The following is a 16,912-nucleotide window of genomic DNA, read 5'->3' on the forward strand; positions in this document are numbered from 1 at the left end:
CAGAAGGACAGTTAGGATGAACAGAAAAAGGAAAAGAACCTATGTGTTCTGAAACGATTATAGCAGCTTGCTTTGTGGTGACCAAGAACTGGAAATTGCAGGGATGTCCATCAACCGGGGAATAGCCTGTGATATATGATTGTGATGGAATCAGAAATAATGAGCTTGATGATCTTAGAAAAATTAAATATGTATGAAATAACAAAGAGTAAAATGAGCAGAACCAAGAGAACAATGTACAGGGTAACAGCAATAATGTTTTAAGAAGGATTTTGAACAAATAACTGATTTTGACTATTATAAATACCCAAATTAACTACAAAGAACATATGAAGAAAGACATGATCTACATCTAGAGAAAGAAGTGATAAACAGAAGTATGTATAGAATAATTTATCTGTGTCTAGTGGTAGCCATCTCTTAGGGCAGGGTGGGGCGAGGAAAGAAAAAAGAAAAAAAAGAAATTTACATAACTTTATCATATATTTAAAAGGAATACCAAGCTGTACATAATAATTTCAATACAGTTTTGTGCGTAATTATCTTTTTTTGTACGCTATGTTATGTAAATGCTTGTTTTATTCCATAAATTAAAAATAAAATAAAATTTAAAAAAAATAGCCTCAAGCTACTAGCAGCCTCATAGTTACTCTTCTCTTGTCTAGCAATTATAACAGCCAGAATTAAATATCAGGAGCTTATTATCTTTCACAAACTAACATATACAAATGTCTTTACTGCAAATACAAACCTCAAAATATCCTTGAGAACTCAACAAATAAATTGTACTGAGAGCAGAATACTATCACCGACAAATTTCTATTTAAGGTGCCACAATTTTATTAATCACCCAGATTCACAATTTCATTGTAAATTTCTTCCCTCTTCAACTACCTCCAATCAGCTGCCCAGACATCTCTTACATCCATCCACTTCTCTCCAGTCACAAGGCCATCCCCACTATTTGGGCCCTCTTACCTGGACTATTGAATCAGCTAGATGACATGGTGGATGGAGCTAGGAACACTTGAGTTCAAATCCAGCCTCTAACACTTACTAGCTATGTGACTCTGGGCAAGTCACTTAATCTCAGCTTGCCTCAGTTTCCTCAACTGTTAAATGGTCCTAATAATAGCGTCTACCTCACAGGGTTATTGTGGGCATTAATTAAAGATAATATCTGTAAGATCCTTAGCTTAGTAGGTGCACATAGTAGATGCTTAATAAATGCATGCATTCCTTCCTTCCTATTTTCCCTCCTTCCACAATGGCCCAGATAAGACAATAATCCATAAAAATTTAAGAACAACATTTTAATAAGTGTAGCCATTCTGAATTCTCATAATCTCCAAACAACACGGAATCAAAAGCTTTCAAAATACTGTACAGATCCCTCACAGAAAAAAAATCAAAACCACATGGGAATGGGATGGAATACATATCTCCAGCATCCAGTGTGATGCTCAAATTGTCCCAGAAATGCTTTCAGTGCACCTAGAGAAAATGAGATTCTATCTCAATATTATTTAATTGCAAAAAACCAATCTTTTTATGCACCTACACAATAAATAATATGCCAAACATTAAAAAGAAGAGAATGACAGTAGAACAACAACTTATTCCAGGACCGTTTCTGTCTGAACTCCATTAAAATATGAGGGAAAAAATAGGATTATTAGTAGTAAGAATAGTAGTTTAAGGTTTGGAGAATCTTTTCATATAGTATATCTCATTTTAACTTCACAAAATAAGTGCAATTATTTGCCCTGTTTTATAGAAGAGGAAACAAAGGTTGCCTTGCCCAACTAGCCAGTGTCCAGCACTCTCACCTCTACACTTGCAAAAAATGTACAACAAAATCAAACTGAACATTCTTCATGAGGCAAACTCCAAGATACAAGTGTCAACACTGAAATTCAGAGTACGTTCCCCTTTCAAAGGTTCCAAAGATGGGTCTGACAAAAGCCATTGCTTCTTTGTGTGCGGCAGGGTGAACCTGGTGTTCTCACCAGGGACAGGAGATGTGCTCAAAAGCACCCAATTACTATTAATTTTTAAAATGACATTTGTTAATTACAAATTAATTTATAATTTTCACAATGGGAATGTGAACCCTTTGCAGGATGAGAAAGAAAGCTCAGATCAAACTTGCCTCTGTATCCAGAACTTAAAGTCTAAGCACAATTACCCCCAAAGGGGAAAGAAAAATGTCTCAGGAAAGACCACATTTTTCTCTTTTGCTTTAGATCTTTCATGTTTTTTAAATGACTCATTTCTTGGATTTTTAAAAAACATAGTAAAATTGATATCATTACAATTACCCTACTTTTTTTCTTTGCTGAAAACTGAAGTGCTTATTAGAAACAACTTAATGCAATTCTGGATATCTGGGTTGACAACTTTTTTTAGGTAAAAAAATGAAACATCTACTCATCTCAATAGATTTGTCTAGGGCTAATGACTAGGAAAAGATTTGAAAAAATGTGTAGTGAGATCTGACCTAAGAATGGTTCCAGATCTATTACAAATCTCTTCTCTTCTCATACACTACTATTCACCTATATTTCTGCTTGAAAGAATAAGATTACAATAGTGTCCTCTGTGGTGTTTCATTACAATACACTACTCTAATGGAAAACTGGTAGCATTTGGGATCACACTGAGATGGGGTAGAAGGAAGAAGCCCTAGTTAAAATAAAAACAGAAGGCTGGCCTGCAGAGCAAACGCCTTCAGATGATGGGGCCCACTCTGGGAACATCAAAAAGGATGAGATTCAATCAGAAATACACTGACTGAGGGCTATCTTTTCAAAGATCTGTATTGCAGTGAATGCTTCTTTGCTGAATCAAGACTCCTCTTTTTCAGTGATTTTACAAAAATGCTCAATGCGCTTGTATTTGCTCCTGTCTTCAGATGGATGATTCTTCACCATCACGTAGCATGTTTCTAGCTATTCCAACAACAGCACTTTTAAATTTTACTATATATTCTAATCGGAGGCTCCAAACATCCAACAAATGTCAATACAGAATTATGTACATACACCAATTTGTGGAATCACATATTGAATGCAAACATGGATGAATTTACAATAGTTTGTTGAGTTTCAAGAAAACTAATGAACACATCTGAACTAGAACTGAAACAATATACAAAAAACTACTGAATAAGATCCCCAAAATATTCTCTAAAATGAACCTGGACTGAACTGGATTCGAAAACCCAGTTTAACATCGAGTAAATCATACCTACCAAGAATTGGATAACCTAGTTCTCAATTTTTATGTTGAACAACATCTTGGAAGGGCTCAACAAAAGATGCCTGACTGCTCACTGCCAATAACAAGGATAGACAATATGGTCCTGAGACAGTGCTGGTGATCATATGGTTTGTTCATTCTGCTACACACGTAGTGAGTATTCACAATTGCTTTTCAGAAAGACTTTGATAGGGATTCTTGACGTAGAACAACAAAAGCTTATCCTGAGACTGCAAATTGTATCCAGGGTTGTTGAAGGGGATCCAAGGGTATTTGAACAGGAGAATAGGAAAGAATGGCAAGTTAAAAAAAAAAGCCAGGTGCACCAGGGAGAGTCCAAAGTTAGAAGCTTTCCAACTCGTATGGTCCAACATGCATATTTCAAAAACATTAGAAAAGAGCCAATTTCTTAGGATTAGTCAGTAAAAAATACATTTTGGTGAGTGCAGAATATAATGCTATGGACTATCAAGAGGGATAGAAGAGACAGTTTCTGTTTTTGAGTTCTGTTTTAAATTGTGTGGAGAATTCTCCACCAAAGTCTTAGTCTATGACGTCATCATGGAATGAAGATGATGCCAGATTCTTGGAAGTTATGCTAGCAGACCAAAGATGGAAAGGCAAATACAAGACTGATGGTGGACTGAAAAGAATGATATTTCTGTTACACAAGGATCAGTCTTGCTAAGTTTAAGCAAATCTGTGTCCAGGTTGACTGTACAAATTGAGTTCTTCTAGTCATGGAAATTCTTAGAGACCATTTCCTGCTCATAAAGAGTTTGTGATGTGCATTAGTAGAGAATATCCCCATGCCAACCATACTACAGATCACTGAAATATGAAAGAAGCTAGAACTGCTTCTCTCTAGAGCTCAGCTTTAGGTCTAAAATCCTTGTCTGTCTCATTTTTATAAAGGCTTCCATGAAGAAAGAGGAACTGAGAGCAAATTTAGACTTTCAGGGTTCAGAGTTTATAGAAGAAAACACACTGTGGGTTTTCCTCCTCAAAGCTTTGGCTAATAAATGTACAATGTGTGCATCTTCCATGTGGAAAAACAAACAGCAACCTTGTCTCTTGTAAACACTGAAGTCATCTGTTTAGATGGATGGTGAAGATACATTGGTTTGGATAAACAATAAGACTTTATTAATATCTGGCCCACAAATACTAAACAGGTGGCAAGAAACTACAAAGTACAGAGTTTATACAGAGTGCATTACACATCATAGATCCAGAGCACCAAAAAATATATATATATAATTGGATAACATTTAAAGGTATGCAGAAAGAATAAAGTTGTATTATTAGTCATTCTTGTTTGTTACTTTAATTTTTTCCAGAGTGCTGGACTGGTCTCAGGCAGTTTATTTAAGAGGGTCAAGGAAGGATCCAAGAAGGAAGGGGTTGACTTTGAGGCTTTCTCAATTCTCTTTTCTATTCTCATTTTGTTTACTTCATCTGAAAAACAGATGTGCCTAGTAGAGAGAGTAGGGGGCCTGGAAGCCAGAAGATTTGAAATACAATCCTGAGTCTACCGGGGAACCTTTTAAAATGATCTGTTAGCTACAATATTTGGAAAGAGAGCTCCATTGTTTAAAAAAAGTCATTATTTGTCTTTATAGTATACACAACCATAATTAATAACAATACTAGTGCTAACATGGGCTTCATGTATACCACAAAGATGAAAATTAGTAAATTCATTGACCATCATCCTTCTATTTAGTACCTAAATTTCAAAGATTTAAAGCTTGTTTAAAGAATGTTTCATGCCTCCATATTGACTCAATCTGCCCTTTTTTTGGTGTGTATAAACTGTAAGACTTGTGAAATTTGCCCATATTACAAATGCAAGGACAATTTATTTTATTAATTGTTAATTGTGATTTCTAAAATCAGTTGGTATAACTAATTAAGTAAATAATTATCTTTATTATTTAAAATATAAACAGACTAATTCATGGATTTGCTAATTGTTCTTCCCTGATTTCCCAGGAGCAGCTTAATTAGAAATAGTTGCCTGTTGCAACATGCCTAGAAATTTATGTAGGATTTCCCACAGAATTCAAGGTATAGTTTAATAAATGGAGGAAGTATGATATAATTATAATAGGGGTCTGGCACACGCACAGACCTTATCAGCTTGCTCAGATGGTGTGTCTTCTGCAGAAAACACAAGAGGGCTGCTTCAGGGAGAATTTTTATGACATCTAAGGAAGTGCTTTAGGGAAACTGTGGGACATGTGTGGAATTCTGTAATTGGTTTTGTTGGCTCACCATGTGGTTGGGAGACTTTGGAGTTGAGGTTTTTTTTGTTTTTTTTTTTATTATTTGCTGGGTAGCCAAAACTCTCAGCATCTTCAAAAAAAGTTCTGAGTTACTTTTAGTCACAATCTCTTTTTGCTGCATTAGGATCTGGGGGAACTAGGTGACTCTTTCTTTGTGACAGACTACGTGGTAAAGGGAAGCCCCCCAAAATGGAGCGAAATTAACCTTTTTGCTCCTTCTTTCTTCTATTTTAAGTCTCCAGCCACAAGAGAGGAAGTCGCAAAAATCCAAGAGATGGAATCTATGGCAGGTTTTGTAGCAAATGCCAAAGATCAAGAAATGATCTTCAAACAATGACCTCCTGGCCACATGCAGATGACTGAGAACTCATCCAGCAGTGATGCAACCTTTGGATGTGAAACTGGTGAGAACAATGCTACGTTGGAACTGAGATAAGTTTTGACTTATTCCATCAAAAAGAAGTGAGCTGGTGTAGGGAAGAACAAATCCTACAGATTGTGATGGAAATACTTGTTAGTTTGTTCTTGCTGGCTTTGAGGTAAATATCCCTTTGGCAAAGCTACCGAGTGAGAACAGTTAAATGAAACTGGGTTGCTTGCCACTGGCTCCCTAATAAAGTGGGGGAGGTATAGCTAGTGAGAGGTACAAGCTGATGGCCAGAGAACAGTTACCCCACAAACTAAGAGTTTACTCTGAGGAGAAATATAGCTGTCCTGCCCTGAGAAGAGTGTAGCCAGAGTACACATACTGCATAATAAAGAACTTTTAGATTGAAGTCAGAAGACCTGGAATCAAATCCTGACTTGGCTATTCATTACCTTCTTTTTACCTTCTTTAAGGCTCATTCCCTCAAGTGAGTACTCAAGATCTTTCCTGTTCTATAAATAATGACACCTGGATCTTAGGAAAAGGAAAGTCTGAACCTATAACAGTATCTAATACATTAATAAGATGATAAAATCCAAAGCCATATGAACCCCAAGTCATATTCCCACAAAGGAACAGAAATAAAGGGATCATGAATTAGAACAATAAAAATGCTTCAGAAACTTTGCAAGGGGTCTGCCTTGAAAAGTCTTTATAATAAGGACCTATATGCACAAAAATATTTTTAGCAGCTCTTTTCTGGTGGGTGGCAAAGAACTGGAAATTGAGAGGATGCCCATCAATTGGGAAATGGCTGAACAAGTCATGATATATGATTGTGATATAATGTTATTGTGCTGTAAGAAATGACAAGCAGGATGTTCTCAGAAAAACCTGGAAAGACTTACATGAATTGATGCAAGGTGAAATGAGAACATTGTACACAGCAATATTGTAATATGATCAACTGTGAATGACTTAGCTATTCTCAGCAATACAGTGATCTAAGACAACCCTGAAGGACTTAGGATGAAAAATACAATCCATCTCCATAGAAAGAACGGATATAGTCTGAATACAGATCAAAGCATACTTTTTCTACTTTATTTTTCTTGGATTTTTATTTGGTCTAGGTTTTCTTTTACAACACGACTAATATGGAAATATATTTTGCATGAATACACATGTCTAATCTATATCAAATAGCTTACTTTCTCAATGGGGGGAGGGGAGAAAAAGGGAGAGAATTTAGAATTCAATTTTAAAAACTAGTGTTGAAAATTCTTTTTAAATGTAATTGCACAAAAATAAAATACTAAAAAAAGAAAGGAAATACATATATTTTTAAAGTATTTTATAATATAGGAGGAAAGTCACCTGGTCCTTTGTATATCATGCAGGATAGTTGCCAGTTGGATTGCATGTTGAAGTAGGGGCTAGAAAAATCTAGGTCTGAATCCCTCCTCTGACACTAAAGTTATGTTACTATAAATTCACTTAAACAAAAACTCAATTCCCTCATCTGTAAAATGGGTTAAATGATATGTTTAAAACTTATCTCACAGGGTTGTTGTGATATGACCTATTATGAGCATCATAGCACCTGTAAAATGGTAGATTTCTCAGCATATTCCTAGTTGTGTTGAATCCTTGAAGTTTTTTTAAATAATATTTTATTTTTTCCCCAATTACATGTTAAAACAATTTTTTTAATATTTTAAAAAAAATTTTTGAGTTCCAAATTCTATCCTTCCTTCCTTCTCCTGTCTTTGAGACAGGAAGCAATCTAATATAGGCTATACACGTGTAATCTTGTAAAAAAAATTTCCATGTTAGTTGTTTTGTACAAGAAAGGAACGAAAAAACAAATGAAAGAAAGAAAGGCAGGAGGAAAAGAAGAAAGGATGGAAGGAAGGAAGGAAAGAAGGAAAGAAGGAAAAAAGGGAGAAAGGAAGGAAAGAAGAGAGGAAGGGAAGGAGGGAGGGGGAGAGAGAGAGACAGAGAGACAGAAAGAAAGACAGAAAAAAAGACAGAAAGAAAGAAAGAGGAAGAAAGAAATTTACACAAAGTGAAGATTTATGCAATTTAATATTCCATCTGGCTACAGTTGGTAACAAAGCTTTTGGAAGGGACAGGAACAAGAATGTGTCTGGACCTGTCATTTCATTGACACAAGGAATTCTTAGTGTGTATATTTCCTTCAGGATCAAATATAAAATCCTCTGGTTAGTAACCAAATCCCTTAACCCTCCCTACCCCCAAACCCTACCTTTCTAATCTTCTTATACCTTATACCCCACCATGTTCTATGCAATCCAATGACACTGGCTTTCTTCTATTCAAACAAGACAAGCCATGTCTCAACTCCAAGCATTCTCACTGGCTGTTCCCCATGCCTAGAATTCTTTCCCTCCTCACCTCTACCCCCTGGCTTTCTTCAAGTTTCAACTAAAATCCCACCTTCTATAAGAAGCCCTTCCCAATCCTCCATGGTTCTAGTGCCTTATCTGTATTGATTTCAATTTATCCTTTATATATCTTATTTGGACATAGTTGTTCACATTTTATCTTCCCCATTAGACTGAGCTCCTTGAGAGCAGAAACTGCCATTTGATTTTCTTTGTCTCCCTGGTACCGAGTACAATGCTTGGCACACAGCAGACACTTGATAAAGGTTTGTTGACTGTCTGATTTCACTGTGGCATACTGGCCACTCATCTATAACACTTTTTAGAAGGCTACTTAAGGTTGCTAAGCAGTCACACATCTATATGGGTCACAGGCAGGACTTGAAACAAGGTCTTTCTTACTTTTGGGTCATTTCATGATCCATCCAGTATGACATGTCATCATCAAAGATAAACAGTAACAAGTTTAGCAGTCCCAACATGAATGCAGAGTTAGGCACATAGGTGGTATTCAATAATATTTGTTAATATGAATTATATAATCTTTGAAAGACCAAGAATTAAAAGCAAAAATTCTAATTGATTTTAATTAAGCTTTCAGAATTGGTTTGCTCTGAATATAATAAATATTTATGGAATCAATAATAATTATATTGATAGTAAGTTAACAATAATATGGTAACTTGTCAGTATAAATAACCAAAATAATTTTCTCCATAAAACATAAACATTATGCACAATTATTACAAGTGTTATGCAAAATTTATAAGTTTTATGGGTAGTTAAGTGGATAGTGTGCCAGCTTGGAGTCAGGAAGACTCATCTTCCTGAGTTCAAATCAGGTCTCAGACACTTTCTAGATGTGTGACCCTGGACAAATCACTTAACACCTTAATCTCAGTTTCCTCATCTATGAAATGAGCTGGAGAAGGAAATGGCAAACCACTCCAGTTTCTTTGCCAAGAAAACCCCAAATGCGGTCACAAAGAATTGGACACAACTGAAACGAGTGAATAATTGCAAACATGTTGGATTTAAACGCAGAGGACTTCAGAAGTCATTTATTAATGACCCTTTAAAAATCTTCATTAAAACATGTGAAAACACCTATGAGAAAGCATTGTATATATCTGAGAGACAATGTGTTGTAGTGGCTGGCCTTGGATTCGAGAAGACAAGTCCTTCCTGTGGTCCATACTAGCAGTGTGATCATGAGCAAATCACTCCTCAGTGTCCTAGACAACCTTCTAAGGTAAAAAGTTACCAATAAGTTGCTGACTTGTATCCATAAAGGTCATTTCTCCCAAGGAATAACAGATCCAAAGCCATTGGACCAAAAACTAAAATCTGTTTGACTTGCCCACACTAAAAAAGTTCTCTCCTCTTTAAAGTGCTCCAGAGAAGAAAACTTTACAGCCTTTCTTATTCAGAAGCTTCTTTTATCCCCTTGAAAAAAAATATTATATCCCAAGGTTTTAAGCCAGGATACTGTAATTTCTGCATTCTACAATTTAAGAATTTTTTTCTCTTGTCCATTTTAAATTCAATTTGACAAACAATTATTAAGCGTTTAGCACTGTGCTAAATGCCAATGATACAAAATCCCACCCCAAAGTGGCTTATACCTGACTGACAGAATACAACAAAGGTACAGATAAGCATGGGGGGAGGGGGAAACACTAGCAATTGGAGGTTGAGAGATAGTTTTGTAGAAGGTATGGCACCTGAACAGAACCTTGCAAGAAGATAAGCATTCTAACAGACAGTGATAAAGAGGAAGAACATTCTAGGCAGTAGAGATGGAACGCGTGAAAGCATATATCTGGGAGACACTAACTGCTGCAATTACCAAGCTCAAAAGTTTTTATGTGTAATTGGGGAGAAAATAACTTTTTTTTCAAAAATAAGAGTAAGAAGAGCTTGGTTAATGCAGTATTTTGGGTTGTACCAAAAGACAGCTCCCAGGAATAAGGACATGATAGACTCCCCCCTACTCTGCCCTGTTGAGACAGCAGCTGGGATATTAGGTTCAGTTTGGGGTACCACAGTTTAGACAAGACATTGAAAATCTGATGAGTGCCCAGCAATGGTCAAGGAATTTGAGTACTAGGACCAAGGAGTAAAAGCTAATGAGGCACACTTAGGTTTGATATAAAGGAAAACTCTCTAACAAAGAGAATTATACAAAAGTGCTTCCAAAGAGGTAATCTCACTGGAGATCTTCCAACAAATGCTAAATGACCAGTCAGCATGTATGTTGTAAGTATGGGATCCTTTTTGTCACATGTGGGCTAGACTCCAGATTGCTGAAGTCCCTTCAAACTCTAAAATTCTGCAATTCTCATCCCATTTCTATAGCCCCAAAAGACACATAGTTCACAAATGTAGGAAATTAACTTCCTCCCTTATACCTGGGGAGGGAGACTCTTCCTGTCTATCTCTACAGTCAAAGACAAGCATCTCTGATTGCTCAAGGGTAAACACTACTACTGCCTTTCCCCTAGGTTATATTACCAGTCTGATTGAAAACATAAAGACATTGTTTACGTTGACTTTTGTCTATAGACATTCCAAACATTGCTATCTAGAGAGCTATCAGTTCACAAACCTAAATTCCCTCTCTAACAATTTGCTGGCAATTACTATTTACTATTTGATTACAGGAATGTGTTTCAGACAGTAGTTTCTATGCAGGTGCCTGTTCAGCCAGACAATGGGTAGCTGATTCACTGACATTTATTACTTTAGTGGAGTTTTTCAAATTGTACCTTTTGCTTAAAAGTCCTTGAAGAGGCTGTATATTTAAAAAGGACATCTGATTAAAATATTTAAAAACAAACAAACCCAGGCTCCATTTGAGAGGAAAGAATTATAATGCAATTCTATATTTATCCCTAATGCATAAAAAAAGATACCCCAAATATAATCTTTGGTGAGAAAAGCACTATGGTTTCTGACAGATGAAAATATGTCTAACATCACTGAGAGAGTAGGTAAGAGGAAACTAGTGGATATGCTTTTGTTGAGATTTTCAAAACGCTTAATTTTTTCAATTGAATCACCATTGATTTGAGAGGACAGCTTTTTAACAAGAATAAGAAAGTGCCTTATAGATAGGAAACAGGGTAAATATAAAAAAAAGATTTCTCTGATCAGAGAAAGAGAAAATTGAAATCTATCAGGAACGGTCTGAGATTAGTCTATGCAACATTTTTGTATATCATACCAAAAGGAGAATACATAGTCAGCTTTCCAACTGTGTAGATAACACTAAGCTTTCACAGATACTGAAGTGCTAAATTGATAATAATAAAATGGCAAAATGATCTTATAAAATGCTAAATATACTTTAAAAAATGCAGTTGAGTTTCAGTCCAGGCCTATGTTAACAGATTATTTTCTCATAATATATCATTTTATATTACATTATGTTGTTGTGTTATGTTATATTGTAATATATTACGATATATCACATTATATGTTATCTTACAGTCTTATATTCATAACATAAAGCAATCTGTCCCATTATGATTGAAAATAAATATAGTTCCAAGAAAGGTTCAGGTCATCAGCCATGATATAGTCATGATCAGTCAACACCTTACAGTGGATATTAAGTATAGTATTTGTGGAATTAAGTACAGTAGTTAGAGGACCTGCATTAAAATCCTGGCTCAGCTAAGCATCCAACATGTATATTGAATTTCAAGGTTTGCAAAGCATTTTTCAAATATAAGCTCATTTGATCCTCACAACACTGGGATCTAAGTGCTATTATTATCCCCATTTTTACAGAGGAGAAAACTGAGGTACATAGCAGTAAAGTGACTTGCCCAGAGTCACACAGCTAGTAAGTGTCTGAAATTATATTTGAACTAAGTTCTTCCTGACTTCAGGTCTAGCATTCTATCTACTGTACCACCTAGCTATTATTTCGCCCTTCTGAATCTCAGTTTCCTCATATGTAAAATAAGTTCATTGAATAACAGATTCTCTAACATCCCTTTCAGGGCTCAGTCTATGGTTCCATAAGCCTAATGCTGATAATCAACAGAAAAAGAATTAGACATCGTTCTACAAAGTACAAAGTACAAAACGTACAAAGTCCTTATGCAAAATCATGGTAAAGCTGAATATAAAAACTACAACTACAGTTCTACTTGACATCCCCCAACAAAAAGTAGATCTGGAGAAAGCCAAGAGAAAAGCAACTATGCTTCTATGTGAGATGAGACTAATAAAAAACTAGGCTCCTCTATCAGGAAAGAAACTAGGAGGAAATCATAAAATCATAGGATCATTTAACCTTTGTAAACCTTAGTCAACCCTAGAAGAACTATCTGGCCTTTCACCTCTGTCCTGAAGAAATCACCGATCCTTTGTGTATTGAAATAGTTACTCTTGTTCAGTCATTTCAGTAGTGTCCAATTCTTTGTGACACCTTTGGGGTTTTCTTGGCAAAGATATTTGAGTGGTTTGCTACTTCCTCCTCCAGCTCATTTTACAGACAAGGAGACTGAGGCAGAGTGAAGTGACTTGCCCAAGATCACGCAGCTAGGAAGTGTCTGAGGATGGATCTGAACCTAGGAAGAGGAGTCATACTGACTCCAAGATTGGTGCTCTATATCCACTGTGCCACCTGGATGCCCAATTCATTTGAATTATATTTTGTTCAAAATTTTATTTTATGTTGTACTTCACTCAAAAGATTGTTCTCTCACTCAGAAGCAACTGATTTAAAAGTTCTATGACTTTTATGTATGAATCCAAAAGGTATTAGCCCTCATTAAGTAAGCAGATTTGAAAACTTTTATCAGATTACGGTTACTAAGTGCTTCAGATCTTATGCTAAAAGAAAATCCTCTTACAGACCCATTTCCTCAGATAAGAAGTGAAGTATGTAATGTAGAAGAATAAGATATTCAGGCACATTTGAACTCCATAAAAAATTAGCAAAATGAATCTCATCCATGTACAAACAATTCCCAGCTTAATATTCAGATTCTATTCTAAAAACTCAATTGTAAATGGATCATTTAGGACTGAGAGTACATTATCTGAAGAAACAATGCTGCATACATTACCAGTGATCTCTTAATCGCCAAATCTAATAGTCTTTTCTCAGTCTTCATCCTTCTTGTCCTGTCTAAAGCCTTTGGCAGGGCTGGTCACCATTTTCTCCTTCCCCTTTCCCCTTTCTGGATTCTTATCTGTCCCCATTCTCCTCCTATCTGTCTGACCACTCCAGCCATCAGTGTCATCTTCTAACCCGGCCACCCTCCCTTTCTCCACTGTAAAGTCCTGGACTCTTCCCCCAGAATGACCTTGGGCTCTGATAGGCTGATAGGCAAACTTTCATCTTATGCAGAACCAGACTACCAATTCACAACCATATCCAAAACATGCCATAGGAATGTCTCCTATGTACTTCTCCTCTTGATGGAATGTAAGCTCCTATGGAACATGAATTGTCTTGCATTTCTTAAATCTGTATCCCAAATGCTTAGCACAGTACCTAGCATTCAGTAAGTGCTTAATAAATGTTTTATCCATTCATTTATCTAGCTATACTTTAAAAGTTTAGGGACCACTACTGTAGATTAACTACTGTGTTAGTAATCTTAAGCCTGAGAACTGACAGTGGGGGATACAGGAGGCAGCAGGGAAGAAGGAAGAGGACTTATTTCCTGAGTTTAGTGCTTGTCCTGCACTTTCTCATCTCCAATTCTTTAACTTGCTTTTACCTCCTACCACCACTCTCCTTGGGTACTGCCCTAACCACCCGGCATGCCTTCTCTCTTAATCAAAATTCCAATTCTTTCAGTAAAAACAGATATTAGGTAGAAAACAATCCAACTTAATTAATTCATGCTAATGAATTAGTATCATACCTTCCTAGTGATATCTCTATTACCAAAAGGAAACATTTGTTAACATAGATAAATCTTTAATTTTTTTTTAAATTTAAGATTATGGAACAAAGTGAAAATATTCAAAAAAAGTGGGGGAATGATATAGAGGAAAGAGACCACCATATCTAGGAACAAGTGGTCCTTGATTTTCATGGATTCTTCCCTTCCTCCACTTATGAACTAATCTGATAGGGTGATGGGGCTATGGGCCAGAGCCCAGAATAGGAGGATTCAGAACAGAGGTTTAATACACGAATCATTTGTAAGCTGGGCATTTATAAGTCAGGAACTAAGTGAATTAGGTCTTGTTTTACTTGAATAAATTTTTCCAAGTCTTGATTCTTCATTACTTATAAGTTATTTGCTTTTCAAATTGCATTTGATGCTACAAGCACTATTAGCTTCTTAGTAAATATTAGGTTCATTCTCTTTACTCACTTATGGCAAGAATGAGTTCTCTCCTCTGGGCAAAACCAATGAGGCGCTCTGAGTCTTTGGAAACTACCACAGGGAAGCCATTATAATCCGTCTCTTTAATCAGCGTCTCCACATCCTCCACCGTCATGCTGTCTTGAGTGAGCACGGAAAGTGGTGGCTCCCCACGTCTGGGCCTCATGACATCGGTTGCCAGTGTCCTGTGAGTGAACTCATCCTTCACATCTAGAAACGGGTAACCATTTAAGTGAATGTGTGCCTCATAGATGCCTTCTTTACCAAATGCATCTGCGACCCACTTGCTCGTCACAGCTGCTGCCATTAGTGGTACAATGTACTCCAGACCTCCTGTTAACTCAAACATGATCACCACCAATGAAACAGTCATTCGGGTAACTCCACCTGCAAAGAAAAGAAAATCTAGTCAGGCTCCACGGTTCTGAAGGATTTGCAGCAAAAGAGACTTAGGCTTGTCTAGACAATCTCCTTCATTTGGGATATGAGAAGACTGGGAAGCTAAAAGGTTGAGATGATTCTCAATATCACACAGGCAAAAATAAAACAGCCAGGATTCAAATGCAGGTTCCTGGACTTCAAATACAATGCTATTTCCACCGTACTATGTTGCCTTAACCTCAAGGGGTCGATTGCCATACTAACACCATGGCACAGATTGTGTGGCAGTCTACAAAAATTATATATATTAGAAGTCAACATGGCATAGAGGATAAAATTCTGAATTTGAATTCAGGAAGACCCAGGTTTAAATCTTGTCTAGCATTTACTGGATTTCCTCATTTGTAAATTGGGAATAAGAGTATCTTTAATTGCTATTTCATGAGGTTTTGTGGAATTGACATGAGATAATGTATAAAAAGCACTTTGCAAACTAAAATGCAATATTGCTGCTAGTTGCTTCAGTTGTGTGTGACTCTATGTAACTCCATTTGCAGTTTTCTTGGCAAGGATACTAGAGTGGTTTTGCCATTTTCTTTTCCAGCTCATTTTGCAGGTGAGGAAACTGAGGCAAACAGGGTTAAGTGACTTGCCCAGGGTCACACAGCTAGTCAGTGTCTGAGGACAGATTTGAACTCAAGAAGATGAGTCTCCTGACTCCGGGCTCGACAGTCTATCTAATGTACCATCTAGGAGCCTGAAAATGCAATATAAACCAGTCATTATTATAACATACAACAGAGAAAAGATTACTTATTCTAGTGAAATTCTGCCCAGTTCTCTGATCCAGAGCCTCCAGTTTGAGGGAGAAATAAATTATCTCAAACTGAGTCACTGAACTCACTCTTCTTCAGTTATCTACAGGTCATCTTTGTGGTTCAGGCATAGTACCAGATCTGAGAAACCATCCACAAGAACCGACTGCCTCCCTTTCTGATGAGTGTTTCTGATGTATGAATTAAAAAGTTTCTGATTTAAAAAATTGGAGTTTATCCCCCATAACAAAAATAAGCTGAATAATGTCACTGACACCCCCATGTACCCAACCTCCCATTCACCCCACCAGCAATTATCTTCCTTGGCATTCCTAAGGAGACTGAGATTATTAGTCATTTAATGTAAGGACATTGATAAACCTTTAATAGATTTCACTGTCAGCAAAGGCTACCACTCCTAACGATCTATATCATATTAATAATCCTGATGTGACTAAATATTAACAACATGCAGTACTATTAACCAGCAACAGGAGTAATAAATCATGTTTATATACTTTAATATAGCTTTCAATAAATGGATGAAAAAGACTAAGATTTTTAGTGTTGCCACAGCTGGCATGCCAGAAAACAAATTCTTGTCTTGGTATCTCCATTCATTGTTGTCAGAAAAGGTATCTCCATTCAATAGTCAGAGGAATGATCCATCTGCCTACAGTAAAATGAGACTATCCTCCATAACTAGCTTCAAAGCAAAATAATGAGAGTTCATGAAAAAATGTCTAAATTCACTTTAAAACGTTATTCCACAAGGCCGTCTTGTTCCAATGGAAGAGGATTTCACAAAGGAATTCATTTATTGTTTTTCCTTCATTTTAGAATTCACTTATTATCCTAAAGCTATAAGCTCATAAAGTTCAACAGGCAGGGAGGGCTATGAATCAAAACTCATGGCATTCAAACCAGATTCACCAGGAATTCTATAAAGAACTCTTGCCTTTCAATTCTATTCTGTACACACATAGTGGAGCATCGCAATCAGGTCATAACTGAAAGGGACTTTAGAGAC

At 36.4% G+C, this 16,912-nt stretch overlaps 1 protein-coding gene across 2 annotated transcripts in view; it reads right to left on the reverse strand.

Annotated features, from left to right (window-relative positions):
* The window catches only part of CLCN4 (chloride voltage-gated channel 4), a 95,612-nt gene that overhangs the window by 15,496 nt on the left and 63,204 nt on the right, over positions 1-16,912 (reverse strand). For both annotated transcript variants that reach the window (XM_072614392.1, XM_072614393.1), the window contains one exon: positions 14,675-15,073. In XM_072614392.1, the coding sequence (XP_072470493.1) occupies positions 14,675-15,073 (399 nt within the window). The remainder of the gene's footprint in view (positions 1-14,674; positions 15,074-16,912) is intronic.

The sequence above is a fragment of the Notamacropus eugenii genome, chromosome 5 (assembly GCF_028372415.1).
Source record: "Notamacropus eugenii isolate mMacEug1 chromosome 5, mMacEug1.pri_v2, whole genome shotgun sequence".
NCBI lineage: Eukaryota > Metazoa > Chordata > Mammalia > Diprotodontia > Macropodidae > Notamacropus > Notamacropus eugenii.